The 20,286-nt window shown below is 37.7% G+C and overlaps 1 protein-coding gene across 2 annotated transcripts in view; it reads right to left on the reverse strand.

The window, feature by feature from the left end:
- Stard13 (StAR related lipid transfer domain containing 13) overlaps positions 1 to 20,286 on the reverse strand; it is a 238,994-nt gene that overhangs the window by 40,525 nt on the left and 178,183 nt on the right. For both annotated transcript variants that reach the window (XM_090342249.1, XM_090342248.1), the window contains exons 2-4: positions 18,604 to 18,675; positions 15,859 to 15,940; positions 692 to 755 (exon numbers count right to left, since the gene is read on the reverse strand). In XM_090342249.1, the coding sequence (XP_090198375.1) occupies positions 692 to 755; positions 15,859 to 15,940; positions 18,604 to 18,675 (218 nt within the window). The remainder of the gene's footprint in view (positions 1 to 691; positions 756 to 15,858; positions 15,941 to 18,603; positions 18,676 to 20,286) is intronic.

Raw genomic sequence — 20,286 nt, forward strand, 5'->3', positions numbered from 1 at the left:
TCAAAAGTTTTAAGCAACCTGTCAAAAATGTTGAATTTTGGAATGTTACAGATTTTAGATATTTGGATTGTTCAGCTTCATTTCAAAATTGAAATTTCTATAGTCTGGTCCACACAGAAAGGATTAGTACATGCAAAATCCTCCAGGGAACTGGGAGTCTCATGATTTTTCAACCTTCCTCCAATTCTTCCTGACTGGAGAGAAAGAAGCATTAGAGTAAAGAAAGGTGAAGGATAAGAGAGACTCAGTGTTTGCAACACTGTCCTCATTTCTTCCACCTCATTGTCTAATAACCCTTCTGGAAAATGGATGCACATCTGACATGTGCTAGAGATAATGTGCACCTGAAAAGAATGTATCAAAGGTTCATCATTCTCACAGACTAATCAGTCTGTGGAGTCTTTGAATCTAATAGTGACCTCAAATTTATATCTACATAAACTTCTGAAAAAGATTTTCCTAAAGTGCATATATCTTTATGCATGGCCTTTATTTTCAGGAAAGATTAAGCAAACTGAAATAGGGTAAGAGACAAGGATCTTAGTGTGGCCTTACAGTAGATTTATGTATACCATTTGTAAAATAGGTATTTGGAGAAAAAACATATTAGTTATTTGTGAGTTTTGCTTCAGGTTGTTTTTAATGTATAAGCACAAATTGCTTTATGGTCTTCACATGGTATGGCACCTACCTTTTTCCTTTGGAAGTTCACATCAAGTTTCATTGAGGCACACTTGTTCAATGTATTTAATCGTCTAAAAAGAAAGAGAAATGCAGTGATTACTACCACCAGTGAACCTAAGTCTTCTTTTCACTTTGATAATATTTTAATTTCAGTGAAGTTGGAAATGCAGGAACAACTAATTAGGTCTCACAGATCCCCAGAAAACAAATTACAGAAGAGTTTCTATTTGTCTCCTGACCTCAGAGGATTCTGCCATTAAGTGTATTAATCTCTGCCCTTTCTGTAATCCTAACTCAGCTCCTTACTGGTTTCTTTCCACCATTCCTAGAATTTACCTCAACCATTGTAGCTATACTTTCATCAACAATCACCAAATACATATTAATTCAAGTGTCTTTTCTCTTTCTCTTGGGAAGTTGGGTTACATGGAAAAACAACTTACATTATACCACTGAGTTAAACATATGTTCAAGTCCTAAGCTCAGTGTGATTTAATTTGGAGTAAGGGGGTGATTAGGAGTAAATAAAGTCAAAAGGGAGGATTCTAGATCCTGCCAGTTCCTTAACTCTAGACTTTTCCAGCTTCCAGACTTCCTGTTGTTGAAGCCAGCCCCGGTGTGGTATTGTGTCATGGCATAAATTTTGACTTTTACCCTCAGCTAGGCTCCCCAAATTACTAACTAGAAGAATTCCTTTCACTTTTTCTCTTTGTCTGGCTCTCCATTTCAGACATATAAAAGATACAATTCCTTGGCTGGATCCAGTCACTGCTGCCAGAGAGGAAACAGAAACTATTAATTATGAGTTCTCTTAATGATCTTTTCACATCAGGACTTGAATTCAAGCCTCAGTGCTGTATTTAAAAATAAGTACTTAGGCCAGTTGGTGGCTGTAATTCTAGCTACTCAGAAGGCTGAGATCTGAAGACCAAGGTTCAAAGCCAGTCGAGACACAAAAGGACCTGAGTCTCTTATTTCCAGTTAACCTCTAGAAAAAGGGTTGTGGGCTTGGCTCAAGGGTAGGGTGATAATCTTGAGCTGAAGAGCTAAGGGACAACACCCAAGCCCAGGAGTAAGGTGGTAGCTTTGAGCTGAAGAGCTCCAGGGCAGCGCCTAGGCCCAGACTGAGTTCAAGCTCCATGATCCCCCCCCCCACAAAAATTAGTGCTTATATTTAGTGGAGGTATGGCTCAAATGGCAGAATGCCAGCCTTGAGCAAAATAGCTATGCAAGAGCACAAGATTCTGAGTTCAAGCTTCAGTACTGTCACAAAAAACAACATCAGTTATATCTATAGGCTCATTCATTTGCACTTCTCTCCTGCCGTATAGCTAAGCATGGTCCTTCTTATAATCTACCACTTCATCTGGGTCTTTTTTTTTTTTTTTTTTGGCCAGTACTGGGGCTTGAATTCAGGGCCTGGGCACTGTACTTGGCTAGCGCTCTGCCATTTGTACCACAGTGACAGTTCTGGCTTTTTCTGCGTATATGGAACAGAGGAATCGAACTCAGGGCTTCGTGCATGCTAGTTGAGCTCTCTACCACTAGTTTATGCTCCTGGACTTGTATTTACTTCTTTTGGGCTTATGAACCTAAGTCAGCAAAGCTCCTTATACACACACATATGTGTGTGTGTGTATAATATGCATATTATATGTAATGCAAATATTTATATAAATATATATTTTAATGTGTATATATATTTAAAATACTAAAGGGATCACTACCTTTTACAATAGAAATCGTGTTGCCATACAGCTCATTTCTCAATACTGACCAAGCAAACAAAGCCTTCTCCATTTGAGACTGCTTATCTCAGTTATTCCTTCTCAGCTCGGCTCTCCCAACTCTTTCCACTCCTTTCTTCTCTTTATGCTCATTCCTGTCAAAAACAAACTGACTATTTGCATACCTAATGCTATGGACATGGTAATGGAAATATAAACATAACTACATAGACATAAAAACCTATGACTCTATAGACATACTGTTTTATTTCATAAACTAATATGTATCTATGACATACACACTCTTAGCCTAATTTTGATTAAGTTCTAAAAACTAAGTTTCAATGACTGTATATAGAGATTCCCTTCCTGAACATTTGTTTGTTAAACTTGTCATTTGAAATATGATGTAAAAATCAATGTTAATAAATTCTTTAATAAAAATAAATAAATAATAACCAAGTACTTAATAAATTAAAATAAAATGTAAAAAATAAACTCCCCCCCAAAAAACCCAAACTGACTAGCCAATTAGTCAAAAGAACCATGAGCAAGCAATCTAACAATCACCTCTCAATCTTATTTCCATCAGTCTTATAGAGAGTATATTCATTTTTCATTACTCTACAGTCCTCTTTAGTCTCTCTTTCATTACATTCTCTTGGAAAATACTTTTATTACTTGTTACTTGTTTCTTTCTTTCTTTTTTTTTTGCCAGTCATGGGCTTGAGCTCAGGGCCTGAGCACTGTCCTTGGATTTTCTCAAGGTTAGAGCTCTACCACTTGAGCCTCAGCACCATTTCTGGCTTTTTTCTATGTATGTAGTACTGAGGAATTGAACCTGGGTCTTTGTGCATGCTAGGCAAGCACTCTACCACTAGGCCAAACTCCCAGCCCTCTTTTTTTTTTTTTAAATCAAAATTCTGAGTTGCATTTAGTTCAAAGAGCCAATCCCTTTTTCTACTTACCACTCTTGGTAAGTGGCTCTTTTAAAGTCTTTTACTGGGCATTTATTTTCTAAAATTATGCTCATGCTGCTGCTTCTTTTTCTTTTTCTTTTTTTTTCTGTTTTCACTAAGGAATTTCTTTTTTTGTTATTTTTATTGTAATTAATAAAAGGGTTATATGATACTTGCCAGATAGAAGGTGCATTAATTCACATACATTGATACCCTTTCATATGTCTTGGTCCCCATTACCCTCCCCCCACCCCCCACATCTTGTTTTCCCCCCTTCCCTATCCAATTTCAAATAATCAAATACAAATATATCCAATATATCAGATAACAAAGTGAGATACTGTAACAATATGAGATAACCAAGGGACAGCAAAAGAGATTTTCCAGGCAATCATGGAGTTTGAACTCAAGGCCCCATGCATGCTTAGGCAAGTATTCTTTCTGTTGAACCATGTTCCTATATGCTGTGACTTTTAGGCTTTTCAGTTTATGTAACTATCTACTGAAAGGGCTTTTTTTGGGAAAATGATTTGTCTTCTCTCATCTACTCCTCACTGTGCATCTCCTCATCTCTTTGTCTCATCCAAATACAACTCAGAATTTCATAATTTTTGATAAATCAATATTCATGGCTGAATATAACTATGGAAATTGTAATGACATAGGTATCATATTTGAATAGCTTCTCTTTTATTCTCAACCTTTCATTATTATTATGTTAATAGACAACTCATTTGTTTTCTTCATTTTCTATGGGCCTATCCCTAAACATCAAACCCAAGGACTTCCTCAATTATATCACTATGAGATAAGAGTCTCTCAGAATTTCCTGCCCAGGCTGGCTTTGGAAATGTAGTTAGGATTATGGGCCTGAGCTATTAGTACCTAGTGCTCTTGTTTTTGTTTTAAATCTTTTTTTTTTTATTATGAGCCGATCCCATTTCTTAGAATTGAAACTCCTTGTTAGCATTTTTTTTTTTCTAGTGCTCAGTGGTTGTAGTAGTTGTGTAACAGGAGAGCCCTGGGGATGTTGTAGATAGACTGTCACATGGGGTTTTATTTTGGTGAAGTATTCCAGCCTTCCTGTTCCCCAGCTAAGGAATTTCTATTCCTATCTAAAGCTCTTTAAGGAACAATTTCTAGGTAAAGTTAGGAGACTAGATGTGGGCTTCTATCCATTTTAAGATATAATTTCAAATAGTCCTCTTCAAGCTTTTTTTTTTGTTGTACTATTTTATTATTATTTTTTCTTTTTGTCCTCTTTGGTACAATTACTCATCACTGTTTTCCATTTCTGTATCCTTTGTCTAGTATATAAGTGGATATGATTTGGGGAAGGGAAAGGGAATCACAGCAATGATGGGACAAGGGGTGCAGCAATACAACAGTGATACTCACTAGATACTATGTTGGAAATGAACTTTATAACTTGGGAGCGGGGGAGGGCAGAAGGAAGAGGGAAGAGGGAAATGAGGGAGGGGTAATACTGTTCAAAAAAGAAATGTACTCATTACCTTACTTATGTAACTAATCCTTCTGCACATCTTTACAATAAAATTTAAACAAAACAAATTAAATCTGAAAAGAACTAACATTTTGACATTTCTGAATCTTTCATGGAACACATATGTTTCTCCATTTACATTCTGCTTTATTTATTTACCCAGAAGTTGGCCACTTTCATTGCCCAACTCTTGTACATATTTTGTTGTATTTATAATTAAATGCTTTTAAATTATTTTATGCTAATAAAATAATTTAATTTAAAATTCGATTGTTTCATTGTATATAGAAAATGATTTATTTTTGTTTATTAACTTTATACCTTGAACCCCTGCTATAATTGTTTCTTAATTCTTAGTAGGTTTATTTTTGCCAATTTTCTTAGAATGCATGAATAGAAGATCCTCACTAGATGCTATGTTGGATATGAACTTCACAACTTGGGTGGGGAAGGGCAGGGAGGGGAAAAAGTGGGAGAAAATGAGGGAGAGGGCAACACTGTTCAAAAAGAAATGTACTCATTCGTTACTTATGTAACTGTAACCCTCTGTACATTACCTTTACAATAAAAGTTAAACTAAAAAATAGTTCTCTTTAGCATGTCTTCACCCTCATTTTTTGAGCATTTTTGTGTTCTGAAAATGAGAATTTAGTTCTAGTATTGAGTTAGGACAGATAAATAAGGAGAAATGCAAAATTAATACATATCAAAAAGGACTGGGCATTACAACTGAAAAAGAAAACAAAAACAATTAGCTCCCTCTTTCATTTATAAGAGTAGAAGACACAAGGATCTATCCATATCCTCCTTGTCCTTCTAGATCTTAAAAAAATGTAAGCTCATTATAATGGGAGAAGAGATAGAGAACTAGAAGGCAATAGTCTGGCATGATAAAGTTATTATCCCTTCAGGGAAGTCTTGCCTCTCTTTTGGTTCTAATTCAGTGCCTTCTCATCTTCCACCTTGAGTCAGGCAACAGCATCTTAAATGGTTACCTTATTATTTCCAGTGTTTTACTTCAAAACCAATTCTACATGTCAGCTTCTTATATCACTCATTGGTTGAAAATATATGATGATTCTCCTTATCTTGAGCATCCATTTTATCTACTCACTATCCATTCTTGATAGTGTTCAATAAAAGAGGCAATTCTGGATTAGAAATTCATTATCTGGTCTGAAAGTTGTCTTTAGTGAATTCTTGGCCTTTGCTGATATAATTGACAGGCTGTCTTCTTTACCATTTCCTAATGTATTTTCATCTTTATGTAAACATTTAAAAAATGTTGCTAACTTGGCAGCTCTGTGATGGGCTTAATTACAGAAAGATTGTTTGTTTTATAAAATTTTCCACTCACTCTTCCATTATGGTTGGAACTCCAAACAAAGCATGCCAGTCTACAACAAAGTATTTACCTACTACACAACACAAATACATCAAAGGACTCTATATGCTTTACATTTCTGGTACATGAAGAGAGTTTGTTATTTTTGAGAGCCAGGGATTTTGACCAGATTTGTCTGTTGGATTTGAGTCCTTTAATCACACCTAAGCTCAAAAATCTGTTGGCACATCTACTTGAAGAACTTGCTTTTCAATTTGAAGAAAATGTTCTGAAAGCACTTACAATACCTGATACCTCTTTTTACTCAAAAGTAAATTGTTTTACTCAAGAGTAAATTTGTGAACTGGTATTTCTAAGAGAAAATATACAAATAGCTAATAAGCACATAAAAGCACGTGTTTATCATCATTAGCTACCATCCTAAAATAATAATGAGATATGACTATCTATATGTCCAAGTTAAAACCATTGGCAGCAGCAAGAGTTTCCATGGATTTTGAACTAGAGCTCTCTAAAGGATGTAATCTCTGGAAATTCGTTTGGTAATTCTTCACATAAGTATTCAACTCCACTGATCTTCCTCCTATTAATTTCTACTCTGCTTTATTGAAATATAATTATATTTGAACAAAATCATTAAATACTTTAGAAAAAATAAAACTAAGACAGAAAAGATCAGCAGTTGTCAGAAACTGGAAAGAAAAAGAGTTGAATAAACAGCACAGAGGGTTTTTACAGAAATGAAACCATTTGTATGAAACATTGGTGAATTTGTACCAGTATGAAAGAATAGCATAAAAGCACTAAGAGAGTTTGGTGTTAACTGAACTCTAATGTGCACTGTGAAACTCTGGATGTTAATGCTATTTCAAAGGAGGTTCACCACTGGAGCAGTTCTGTAGGGGAGGTTGGTAGTGGTGGATATGTATGGGAATAAGCAGGAACTTTTCTTTTTGTTTGGTCATGAACCAAAAACTACTCTAAATAATCTATTTTCAATTGTTTTATTCATTAAAAAAATAATTGCTTGCTTTGACTTTGCAATACAGAAGTGGTCTATATCTTATTTTGCTCTCATTCTGGTAGCTTATTAGTTCTTGATTCCATCTACAAAATTACAACCATTGAAATGATGGGCATAATTTCAAATACCATGCATACAAATCATCCACTTTTGAATCTTACCACATACTAAAGAAGAAAGCATTCTTTCAGGTGATCTGGAACCACATACTCGTTCCAGCCATGACATGGTGCTGGTTTTATTTCACAGAACACAGTAGCAATAACTAACTTCTGCAAGAATATATAGTCTGGATAAAAACATAGACTCTAGAGATAAATGACACTATTGAAGGCCTGGGCCAAGGAAGGTAGTCAAACTTCAGGAAGGGAGGAAGTAAGGAAGGAAAGAAGGAAGAAAGGAAAGAAGGGAAGGAGAAGGGAAGAGAAGGGAAGGGAAGTGAAGGAAAAGAAAGAGTAAGAAATATTAAATGATCTATGGACTTGGCAGTTTGAGAGGACAGTATCAAGAAGGTGCAAACACAGCAGAAATCGGAGGGAGGAGAGCTGAGATCTGAATGGTCTAGTATATTTCCTGAAGAAGTTATCTAAGGAAGACAGTGACTTAGGCTATTTTGAGGAGCAAATGAGTAATATATTATCATATAATGTTCTCTAACATAAAGAAGCAATACAATGAACTGATAAGAGTATTTGCTTCCAAGTTCTGATTCCACTTAACACTTAGGAAAGTTCTGCTCAGGACAACACCACAAAACACCGACACCCATAATGGACAGTTAACTAAGATGTAGCCCCCTATGTGGAGCCCTTAGAAACTGACAGAAAGTCTCGTGCATGTCCAGTTGATCAAAGCAGGAACGAAGCAATACTCACGGAAAAATGAACTCTACCTAGACGGCCCATAGGAAGGAGAATGAAGGGAGAAGGGGACTGAGACAGTGGAGGAATCCTTCTAAGAGCAGGGAGGCTGCACAGGGCAGTGCACGGCTGGGGAGACCAGGGCTAGAGAACTGCCAGGGAGGTTGGCAGGTGACTGGGAGAAGGTAGATCCACAATGTTATTGGCCTCGCACACTGTCCGGGAGTCTGGGGTCACACATAGACTGTAGGTCCTGCCTACAGACGATAGGAAAACTAAAGAGCTTTTCCACATTCATAATTTAGATTCAGAGCTTAACATTTAAACAGACTTCAGATTGGTCATGAGGTCTTCCATGCTGATTTAATGGCCAGTTTCCTGGGATGGTTCTAATATTCCTGCCAAAGGCACGAGAGGAATAACAAGCAAGGTTATAAATTCATCCCTTCCAGGGGATTCTGACTCAATTCCAGCAGCCTGAACTTCTCACCCGGGGTTCCTGTATCAGAGGCAAGCCCTATCAACTAAGGAGTGTTCTAGGTGGAGCTCCGGAGACATTTAGGAACTAGTCACTGAAGATGTGCTCTGGACTCAGGCATCAAAGGCCAGCAGACCAGGGGCAGCCCCTCCCTGTACTGTAGCTAGCTGCAGGGCATGGGAAAGGTCTCCTAGCTCCAAGAAGTTCGGCCAACATGGGGAGCAGGTGGGATATGCCAAGCACACAACTCCAGTTGGTAGCTCCCTAGATATGGGTATTTCAATAGCCACTGGCCCTCCGCAGTGGGATACCTAAGAATGTGGTCAGAAGTCAGCACGTGACTGTTGTCATGCCACTGCAGAGTAGCCAGCTAAGGAAGGCCTTGCTTCCACTCTGTCTTCCCCTCTGGCTGCCCACACCACGGTCAGCTTACAGTATGTTTAAATAAAAAAGAAAGACCTCTGCCTCAGCCCAGAATCACACAAACAACTATCTCTGATGTCAGCTGATTGTAGGGGATAAAAAAACAATGACAAAGATTAGCTATTTGGAAGAAAATTAAGTATGTGAATATTGTCGGAACAGGGTACTTGTGTGTGGAACTGTGTGATGTTGTTTAGCTTGCAGATGAAAATAATTTTAAGTAAGCTCTATGCTGTACTCATTAATATTTCAAAGATGAACATAAACACTATTGGCTAATGCATAAAAGAGGATAACCAAAGAGGCCCAAGGGTAAAGAAATAAAAAACATAAATAAATAAAAACAACATAAAACGAATAAATTAATAAGGAAAGAGAGCGCGTGATTTTTTTTTAAATTGAGATTTTTCACTTTTGGGTTTTTTTTCAGATCAATCTTATATTCATATGAACATACATATGTATACATCTATCTATTAGAAAAACTGGATGGGTATCTATCATTCTTTGCAGTGTTTATAGCATCCAGATAATTTTGCTAGTGAGAACTTAGGCAGGGTTGAAGTAAAGGTCACAACCAGTGATTTCTAAGAGAGGTTAAAAAATTGGCAATAAAACAAAACCAATGAAAGATGTTGTAGGCCTTTCTTTCCTTCGCCTTCCCAGTATCAGCCAGCGTGGAAACTTCCTCCTCCCGCTCCAGGCCCTGGCAACCTCACCCGCTCTCAGGACCTTCAGAGCTTCAGACTTGGATGCTTTTGTATTTCTGTATCCTCTGAAAGCGCCAACCAGATCCATGTGTGAACACTCAGCCACACCCCAGGTGTCTTCTCAGTGACCAGGTTCTCCAGACACCACCTCATCTTCCCTTCAGCTTCCCCTGATATCTTCACATCCCTGTTCTGTGTCTCAGAGGAGGCTGTTTACACTGTTTAGCTGCTCTACCTCGGAGAAGTCTGGTCACTGTCTTTCTGAACAGTAGCAACAAATACAGACTCATTCTTTTTGTTGTTGGTGGTGGTGGTTGTAAGGATTGGACTCAGAGTCTGGGTTCTGTCCCTGAGCTCTTTTGCTCCAGGCTAGTGCTCTCCCATTTGAGCCACAGCCCTACCTCGTTTTTGAGTGGTAATTGGAGATCAGTGTCCCATGGGGACTTTTCTGCCTGGACTAAGTTTGAACCACAATTTTCAGATCTCAGCCTCATGTGTAGCTAGGATTACAAGCATGAGCCACCAGTGCCTTGCCAGACTCATTCTTCATCGCTTGAGGTGAGCATTCAATGGGAGCTCAGTGTACTTCCCTCTCAGAATGACATTCGTGGAGTGCTGTCGCTACCCTTTAGCAAAGCAAGGCACTTCTAAAAATGCTGATAATGTAGTTCTAATTATTAGATTAAAAAATAGAGAGACAGAGAAGTGAATAAAATTAAAATGATAAACTTTTTCTTTCAACCTCCTGCCTAATCTCATAGTTTCTTGTATCTTTTTCATCAAACTTTGAGCTGCAAATGTCAGCTTGACTAGCCATTTTAGAAGATGGAAATCAATGTTTATACGATTTATTTTCCATAGAAATCCTCAGTCTTCGCCTTCTGCATGTCTGTACCATCTGTACCCCAGGTCTATCTATTCCTGTCCATACATACTGGCAGGGTGGTGACTCTGCATGGCAGGATTGGGGGTGAGGATAAAGAGGCTTGTCTTGATCATTAAATTTAGTTAAAACTAAAAGTTCAAAACAGCCACATCAAAATCACATGTGTTTCTACTTGGGTGATTCCTACCACCATTTTAGTGGGTCAATTATTTGTACAGTCTCGATTTCGTCCTCAGTACATTGAGAATGCTGTTAGGTCCTGTCTTCCGGAGCTGCTCTGAACATTCAGTGAGCAGATACTTGTATAATGCGAAGTACCTGGTTCATAGTGACAAGCTTGCATTTTAAAGAAATAGAGTAACTGCTTATTAGGGTGTATGCTTATTTATAGTCTCAAGATTTTAAAGGTAGAGGTGAGCACGAGGATTATGTAAACTTCAATCTCATTCTCTAAGCAACTTGGCCAAATAAATGGCTCCATATTGTTACACAGTGTAACAATAAAATACATGATCTATGCAATCCCTGAGATGATTCATAAAGGGAAAATATTTACTGCCTTGATCAATATCCATAAGGGCTATCATTACACATTAATATTATTACTATATTCAAAACAAGCATGGGCTTTTGTGTATGGTAGTGAATTTTAAATATTCTTGTTAGTACCCTCCCATCTTGTTCTATGGGAAACATAATCATTTGCTTTTTTTTTTTAATATGAAGGACATAGTTCAGCATAACAAAATGCCAAGAAGCAGATGCTTGAAAGGGGTGGAATGGGGTTAAGGGGAAAGAGGCAGATGAATGAAGAGGAGAAGGGAGGGAGAATGCTATAAAAAAAATCCAGTATATAGTCCTACAAATTTAAGAAAAGTAAGGGAAGGGGTGGGGAGGAGAGAGGAGGGTGAGAATGTTGAAAGGGGTGACAATGATCAAGATATACTGTTTTTATAAGCTTCTTTGTTAAATGGCAACTCCTTTATATGACTATATGAAGATAATAAAAGAAAAAAATATGAAAAGCAGGATATACCATGTAGTCCTAACCACTTCTATAACTACATCAAACAATACCGACCACGAGAGATACCCTTGTTTTATACATGCTATAATTGATTATTATTAACAACACAAAATGTCACTGATTTACTAGCCTAACTTAGACATTTAAAGATCAAAACTGGCTGCCAATGCCTCTTGCCTGTAATCCTAGTTTCTCAGGAGGCTGTGATCTGAGGATCATGGTTCAAAGTCAACCTGGGCAAGAAAGTCTGAATATTCTCATCTCCAACTAACCAGCAAAAAAGTTGGAAGTGGAGCTGCAGCTCAAGTAGTAGTAGAGTATTAGCCTTTAGTAAAAAAAAAAAAAATAGTTCAGGGGCAGTGCCCACACCCTATGCCCACACCCAGGACAGGCAAAAAACAAAAACATACAATAATCATACTGAGCATGGAGGGCCTACATTAGTAGTCCAATTAAGTATAGCAAATAGAGCAAAATGCTCTAGAACATACTGTTTCCATAAAAAAGACTCATTCTGGAAATTTGCTGCCATTTGCCTTAAAGGTGACAGCTTTCCTAAGAGATGTTGATGCGTAGGCCATCTCTACATTTTAAAGAATTATAGTTTCAATCAGCTTGCCTAGTCAATTAGATTTGCAATGAGCAATTCATGACACGCAGGAGATGCATTTTACAATTAAGGATTCACTCAAAACATGGAAACTGAATTTTCACGAAAATAATAGGAAGCATGCTCTTCCATCTTCCCATATCAAACCTTTAGCAAGGTGTCTACTGTGTGTTGCTGGCACCACAGGGACACTGGGTCAGCTGTCATTCTGAAGGTTCACATCTTTCAGAAAGGGGAACAAATCTGTCTAGTTTGAGGAAGTAAAAAAAAAATGATGGTTACAAAATTAAATCTAAGGAAGTGGCGCTGTGGCACAAGTGGTACAGAGTTAGCCTGTAGCAAAATTAAATCTACAAACCAACAACAAACACAATCTATTTGGTGCTCAAGCTGGTTTCCTTTTATAGTGTACATCTTAGTACAATATGTATGTTGAAGCTAATTTTTTTTAAAAAAGAACACTTTAAACAACTCCCCATTAAACTGGGAATTGAGACACGAACCTACATAAAGAGAGACATTTACAAAAAAAACATAGTACAATTCTTGTTATGGGTGTTTTAAACAAATAAACAAACAACAACAAAAAAAAAATCCCCAGGACACTCCAGCTCTCCTGCCTGTCTTGATCTTCCTTTGTAGAAGCTGCCCTGCGGCTAGGTTTCCTTCTGCCATCCTGTATTTCAGCTAGACCCAGGAACTGTACAGCTTAAAAAAGCAGGGGGCCAGATCTGTGTCTATAGTTCTTCTTACAGAAGAACATGAACAAAATCCGCTCTCCCTTAGTGCTCTCTTGGCAATCATCATGACTTACCATGTGAGTGGGAGAGTATCTTAATTAACCACTCATCCGTCTCAAAGTTTGAAAAGTGCTGTCATTCCCCCGGATCTGGAGAGCTTCCTTCTGCCTGTGTTCCTGTGTCTTGAGGAACTCACAAGGAAGGGAAAGAATTCCACATTGCTGCTGCTGCTTCTTCTTTTTTGTTTTTTGCAAGCCATCTCCTCTGCCTACCTACTCCACCCACTTCCTTTGATCCACCCCGTGTGACCATTCCTTTGGCCTTGGTTTTACCCATGGCTACTATTCCCCGAGCAACTCAGTTCGCACACCTCAAGCCAAATGTTTCTCTTGCTTCATAATATTTTTGGAGACATAGCTGACCTAAAAATTGTTCCAATTACAACAGCCTCCTGCCACTTGAATCATTTTTTTTTCCACACAGGAGGCGCTAGTCAAGAGAGTTCTGGTGTGTGAGATTGCTGACCTTCCTTTTGCTCATGCAGTAAGGTCTTTGGGGGAATATGGATGGATCCTGCTGCCACTGTGTGTGTCCCAATGTGTATTATACTTTACTATTGTTATTATTATTGTTATTGAACTCAGGGCCTGGGCACTGTCCTTTTGCTCAAGGCTAGTGCTGTACCACTTGAGCCACAGTGCCACTTCCAGCTCTTTCTGTGTATGTGGTACTGAGGAATCGAACCCAGGGATTTGTGCATGCTAGGCAAGCACTCTACCACTTCCCTGGGTCTTACACTTTATAAGAAAAGTCTTGATTTTTCTTGTTGAAATAAGTGTTACTATTTGGAACTCTATTTCTCCATGCTGTTATTTCATACTAACAGTATTAGTTCATTCCTATCATGTATCTGAAAAACGGTTTTTTTTTTTTGTTTTTTTTTTTTAAGTGTATAGGCTTGGATGGGAAAGTCCAAAACTTTTTCAAGGTTTAACCCTCTAAGACACATATATCATTCTGTCAGTGTAACCACACACATAGAAATATTCTTTGCCTCCTTCTGTTTACGATTAAATTTTGACTTAAAAATATGAAATGAAATCTTAAACATTTAGAAATAAAATCCTAAGGAGAACATGACAAAACTACTAGAAGTAATGAGTGAATTTGGAAAGATTGTAGGATTCAATGACAATATACTAAAAACATCAGATTTGAGCAATAAGCAAACGGAAGTTGAAATGATAGAAAGCAGTCCCTCTACTATAGCACCACAAACAAAAAAAATTACATTAGGAATATAAAAAAGACACCTATATCCATTTTTAAAACTTATAAAGGAAGGCAGAGGCACTGCTGCAGCCACACAGTAGGAAAAGAACAAAATTGGAAGACATTGTACTTGGTCCCAAGACTTACTTAAAATAGTGAAATTTTTTATTGCACACATGTATATGTTGTAGTTCAATTTAAAGAAAATACAAATTTAATAGGAAGAATACAATGAAGTATCATTTACAAATGGAAGTTACTTGTTTTTTAAATGTCAACTAGCAATAATAGCCTCAGCATGAAGAGAGGAAATAGAATGAGGTAATGGTTAAGCAGTACTAAGTGGAATAAATACTTCTATAGAGGAAGATGCTCTTGTTTGGCATATGCCTTTGACATGCAAAGGAGGAATCACCACTTTCCCAGTTCATCACCTTTAGAGAAGTACCCAAATCATCCATTGATCTCACTAACTCTCATAAATGGCACTTAGTGCTTGTTCGCTTTTCTAACTTATAAGAATTCTTTGCTTTTCTGTAGCATAGGATTGTTATACAAACTCATGGCATCAATTTTTCATGGGTGTAAGAGTTTATTTCTTAACACAAATCTATTTTCTCTTCATCTAGGAACTATAGAGTGACTGACCAGCTTGTGAACACAAAAATATACATGTATGAAGATTCAGCTACCTGAAGAGCAGGATCATTCTAAGGTACTATTATAATGTATAGTGATTTCTTCTGTGTTGACAAAAGTTCTATTCATCAGTATTTTTTCCTTTGAAATTGCCACCTTTTGCATGTCAAATACAGAATTCAATAGAAAGAGCAATGGGGGAAGGGAGAACAGTACTGAACTTTAAGGTTTTTTTTAGCCCAGAACAAACTATATGGCCCTGATGAAATGATTATATGCCACAATTAATACTAATTTACAGCTCTGACTTCTCTCTTTGGCTTTAGTCAAGAAACTTCAAAGTCCTACAGGACAATTTTTTGAGATACAGATTCCACTGGATCTTTTTATTACTACCAAATTATAAATGTTACATCATTTTCATGCACTCATGTCACATGAATGAAGAAGACATTAGGCTACAAAATGTTTTAGGGGAAACAACTTTTCATATACACATCTTTGTGACATAATAGCAGCTTACATAGACCAAACACTTAAAATATGCTAGCTTGCCGATACAATTACTTGGCCTTATATTTTCCAATTTGAGGATAAAGTCTGTTAACTGCAAAAAATGAGCCAAGTTTGACATATTCATGGGGTTTTCCAGAGCCTTCTTTGATCACTCATGCTATCATGCACTCATTCTATCTCATCCCACATTTAATCCACTCAGAAAAAAATCATTTCTTCCATTTCCATCTCCCTTTCTCTCCTTCATTTTGTATTATCCTAATTCACCATCTAAATCTAGTATATAAGCTCTGTCAAAATTAGAAAGTGGTTATGCTCACTGTAGTATACTTAGAATCTAGATCTTAGGTGTCTGTCACCTAACAGATACATGATAAATATTAACTGTTGAATCTGCCCTTGGAGACTGACTAATAGGAAGAAACAAACAAACAAAAAACTTCACATGATTTACCTGTAAAGAGGTTCTACAAGGTCCTTTTCAAGAAAATCATGATCATTCTTGACAGCTACAATGTTGATGGGAAATTGTGAATCTAAGAGGAAAAAGGGGGAGACAAAGAGGTTTATGCACCAGGTTGTGTCTAAATGGGTACCAACATTTTTCAGGCTGCTAAGGTCTGCACAAACTACCAGTCTTAATTGCAGCTATTGCCCATTCTGCCCATTATCATTATTGGCAGTGTTTAAAATAGCAGGCAATTTTATTTTTATCACAGTAAATGCTTTTGAAAGTACATTGTAAGTGGGAGAAATATGAGAATAATCAAGAACTTGACCTTGGATAGGATTAAATACTAAGTGCCTGCATTTTTATAGTCATTCTCATTGCAGACAGCTGCTGATGTAGAGCTGGAGAAGAGCTTTTCTGTTCTCACCATCCACCTAAAAGCACAGGTCACTGACTTTTATTCTGATGATCTCACGAAATACTTAGTTTAGCAGATTTCTTTTTCTTTCACAAAGGACATTTCCCAAAATACCCAAAGTTCAATGGTCTCAAATGTTTTCTTTTGTAGTGGCATTCTGAATCACTTTGAAGTGTCCGAAAAAGAGAAGAAGGAATTCCAACACCATGACTTTTCTCCAACAGCCCAATTGTGCCAGTTTGGAAGGTCACTGGCAATATTTAGAACACAGTATTAATTTTAGGCATGGCATTTCTATAGGCAGAACTCTAGAAATCATTGACAAGAGAAGTCAGGGTCAAAGTTAGTAGTGTTGGTTGATCATTTTTCTCTTTCACATATTTGATACTGGGGTTTGACTTTGCCCCATGCACTTGTTAGACAGGCACTGAAAGACAGTCTTTATGCTCTTGTTACTTTTTTTTTTTTCCAATCCTGGTCTTGAACTCTGGGCCTGGGCACTCTTCATAAGCATCTTTTGCTCAAGGCTAGCACTATACCACTTGAGCCATGGCATCACTTGCAGCTTTTTCTGCTTATGTGGTACTGAGGAACTGAACCTACGGCTTCATGCATGCTAAAGCACTCTACCACTGAACCACATTCCCAGACCTCTGGTTACTTTTGAAATAAGGTCCTGCATAGATCTCTATTCTTCCGATTTATCCTTCCTGCTGTAACGAAAATGACAGATGCATTTCTCTGAGTCCAGGTTTTTCTGTTGAGAGATGATCTTTTTATTTTTGGTCTTGGTTGGCCTGCAACTACAATCCTTCCTATCTCATCCTCCAAGAAAGATTACAGGCAATAGTCCTCCAATGGAGAGCCTACTTGTAGCAGCTGCTTACTGCTGGCATATGACGAATTCAGTAAATGTAAGGATTATCCAAAAAGGAGCCAAATCCTTGATTGTTATTTTAAATATAAGTGTCACCTAAAAGCTCAAACTGTTCCTTAACATCCCCCTCCAATACCTCCCCCTGGGGTACTAGGAATTACACTCAGGGTTTCTTGCATCCTAGGTCAGCACTTTGTCACTGAGCCATACTTGTGGCCTCTTTCAGCATTGCTTATTTTCAAGGTAAGGTTTTACTTTCTGCCTGGGCTGTGATTCTCCTATGTGTGCTTCCTCAGGTCACTAGGGACGACAGGAATGTATCACTGCAACTCACCACTATGCTTGCAGGCTGAGATGGAATCTCTGAAACTTTACGGACTTGAACTTCAATCCCCCAATTTCTACTTCACAAGTAAGCTACGATTACAGACTTGAGCCAGTGAAGTTGGCACTTAATATTTTCTAAACAGAAATATGTGAAACAAGTTGTCGTGACACTTCGAAGGAAAATTTTATTTTATTTTATTTTTATTATTATTATTATTATTATTTATTGTAATTAGTAAAAGGGTTACATGATATTTGCCAGACAGAAGGTGCATTAATTCACATACATTGATACCCTTTCACATGTCTTGGTACCCATTTCCCTCCCCCCCCACACCCCCCACCCGTCTTGGTTTTCCCCCTTCCCTATCAAATTTCAAATATCCAAATACAAATAAGTTCAATATATCAGATAACAAAGTGAGATACTATACCAATATGAGATACCCAAGGGACAGCAAAGGAGATGAGAGACAACATAGTACATTAAGGACAACAATCATTCATTATATGGCTTTTGTTTCAATATCCTGGAGGTTCGAAGGAAAATTTTAACAAGTAACATTGTAATTGAAAAAAGAAAACCAAGAATAGTGAAGACAAAAAAAAATCAAATGAAAAATATAGAAGAAAGGAAAAGCTGCTAATGGTGGCACATTGCAAAGCAGAGCCTGACAGAATCAGTGATGGGAAGAAGGTAAAGTGAGCTTGGGAAAGGCTTTGTTTTCCAAAGTGTTATCATAATAAGCTCTGACACTGCACAGAGTGAGGGGAAAGGAGACAAAGTAGGAGAAAAGTAAAGACTTGGAAACAAAAACAAGCCATGGAGTCCATGTAACTCAACTTTTATTCTCGTCATAAAGAATGAAGACAAACAGCCAGGAGCCGGCAGCTCATATCTATAATCATAGCTATCTAGGAGGTTGAGATCTAAGGATCAAGGTGAAACCAACCAGGGCAGAAAAGTCCTGGTGACCCTTATCTCTAATTAACCAGCAAAAAAGCTGAAAATGGAGCTGTGGCTCAAATGGTAGAGCAAAGTTGAACAAAATAGCCAAGTGAGCATGCAAGGCACTGAGTTGAAGCCACAATAATCCCCCCAAAACATAGAGAAAAGCTGACTTACCTTCATATAATTGAGCGTACTGAGGAAACCCAGCTGCACGGAGCCAGTCACATGCTTCCTTTGCCTCAATTTCTGAAAAATACAAGGGGAAAAAAAAACCCAATGTAAATACAACAGCTAAACCCTGCCTCCTCATTAACCAGGGAGTCTGGAGAGCTCTGTGAGAGCTTCTAGGTAAGTCTGCAAATTGGCCTTCCCAGAAATGGGTGTAAAATGAAAAGGGAACACAAAAGAGTTTGGTATGCATCTAACTGAGGTTATCTTCACTGGGAACCCATAAATACAAGGATAATAACAGAATCACACTTGACAGAACACAAGGCTGAGTTCTAGGCAGGGGGAAAAATGTCTTATTTATACATCAGAGAACCAAGGGAATAAGAAAGAAGAAGAAACATCTTTATAATACTTTTTTAATGGTGTTTTAAAACAAAGGTGTTTTTGTTTTATGTTGTCTGATTTATTTTTGTTTATTTTTCTTGTAATACTTGGAAAATGTGTTGAGTATTGAGTCACTGGCAAAATGTGTCCTTATACATTTTTAAACTTCAGATTTATGTTTTGCTTCAATATGATACCATGAGCAGAAATGAGAAAATACCTATTTTCCAGACATGTTCTATATTCCAAACATAAAAAAAGCCAAGAATATTTATTTACCATTTCCCTACTTTTTCACATTTGGGAAAATGAGAGATTAAATTTGTGTAATTCTGTGAAAATGCATTTTCTCATGAAGAAAGGTATTACAAAAATCTAATGTATTATTATTTCTCTAATTTCACTGATGGTTCTCATTCCCAGTGCATTATAACAAGATGTCCATTCATCAAATTCACTGGAATGATTTCAAGCTCAAAGTGCTGTGTGGAATTGAAGCACATTAAAACCTGTGTTTGTTGGGGCTTCCGGAACCAAGAAGGCCAAGTTCAAGAGGTTGATGTGTCCCTGGGTGATCATTTGTGCAGTGCATGTACCAACAGCCATCCCGACCACCTGGCTGGGGAAACCATGAGTGAGATGGGAGGAGTCTGCAGTGTGTGAACCAGGTCACTGTTTGACCTTTTAAATCCTGGATCATTTCTCAACCCACAACTCCATTAGATAAACATGAATCCAAGGGAAATGAAGTTCATCTGTCAAAAGTCCACTTTTTCCAAACAACATTTAGCAGCCTATCATAAGAGGTCTCTACAAGGCTCTCTTCCACTGTGTGTGTGTGTGTGTGTGTGTGTGTGTGTGTGTGTGTGTGTGTGTGTGTGTGAGAGAGAGAGAGAGAGAGAGAGAGACAGAGACAGAGACAGAGACAGAGACAGACAGAGAGAGACAGACAGAGAGAGACAGAGACAGAGAGACAGAGACAGAGATTCCTGTTGGGTCATATTTTCATTTACTCTGATGTTCATTTTCCCTCATACTTAAGGGGTTTTGGGGATTGCTGCACCAAGAAAAAAATTTACACTAAACATCCTCCATGCACCTGAGACTGTACCTCTACATTAGAAGCTCAGTGTTTGTACCATACCACAGACGATGTGATTGGTATGATATTGAGAAAGCAGACCAAAAGCCAGATTTTGCAAAAGCTACAGTCCTATTCTATTGATTTGATTGGATTTTGATTGAAACTTGTCAGTAAATTTAGGGAAGCAGAGACTGGAGGGACTCCTGCTCCCAAGTGTC

This window comes from Megascapheus bottae, chromosome 11 (assembly GCF_031878675.1).
Source record: "Megascapheus bottae isolate mThoBot1 chromosome 11, mThoBot2.hap1, whole genome shotgun sequence".
Taxonomy (NCBI): Eukaryota; Metazoa; Chordata; class Mammalia; order Rodentia; family Geomyidae; genus Megascapheus; species Megascapheus bottae.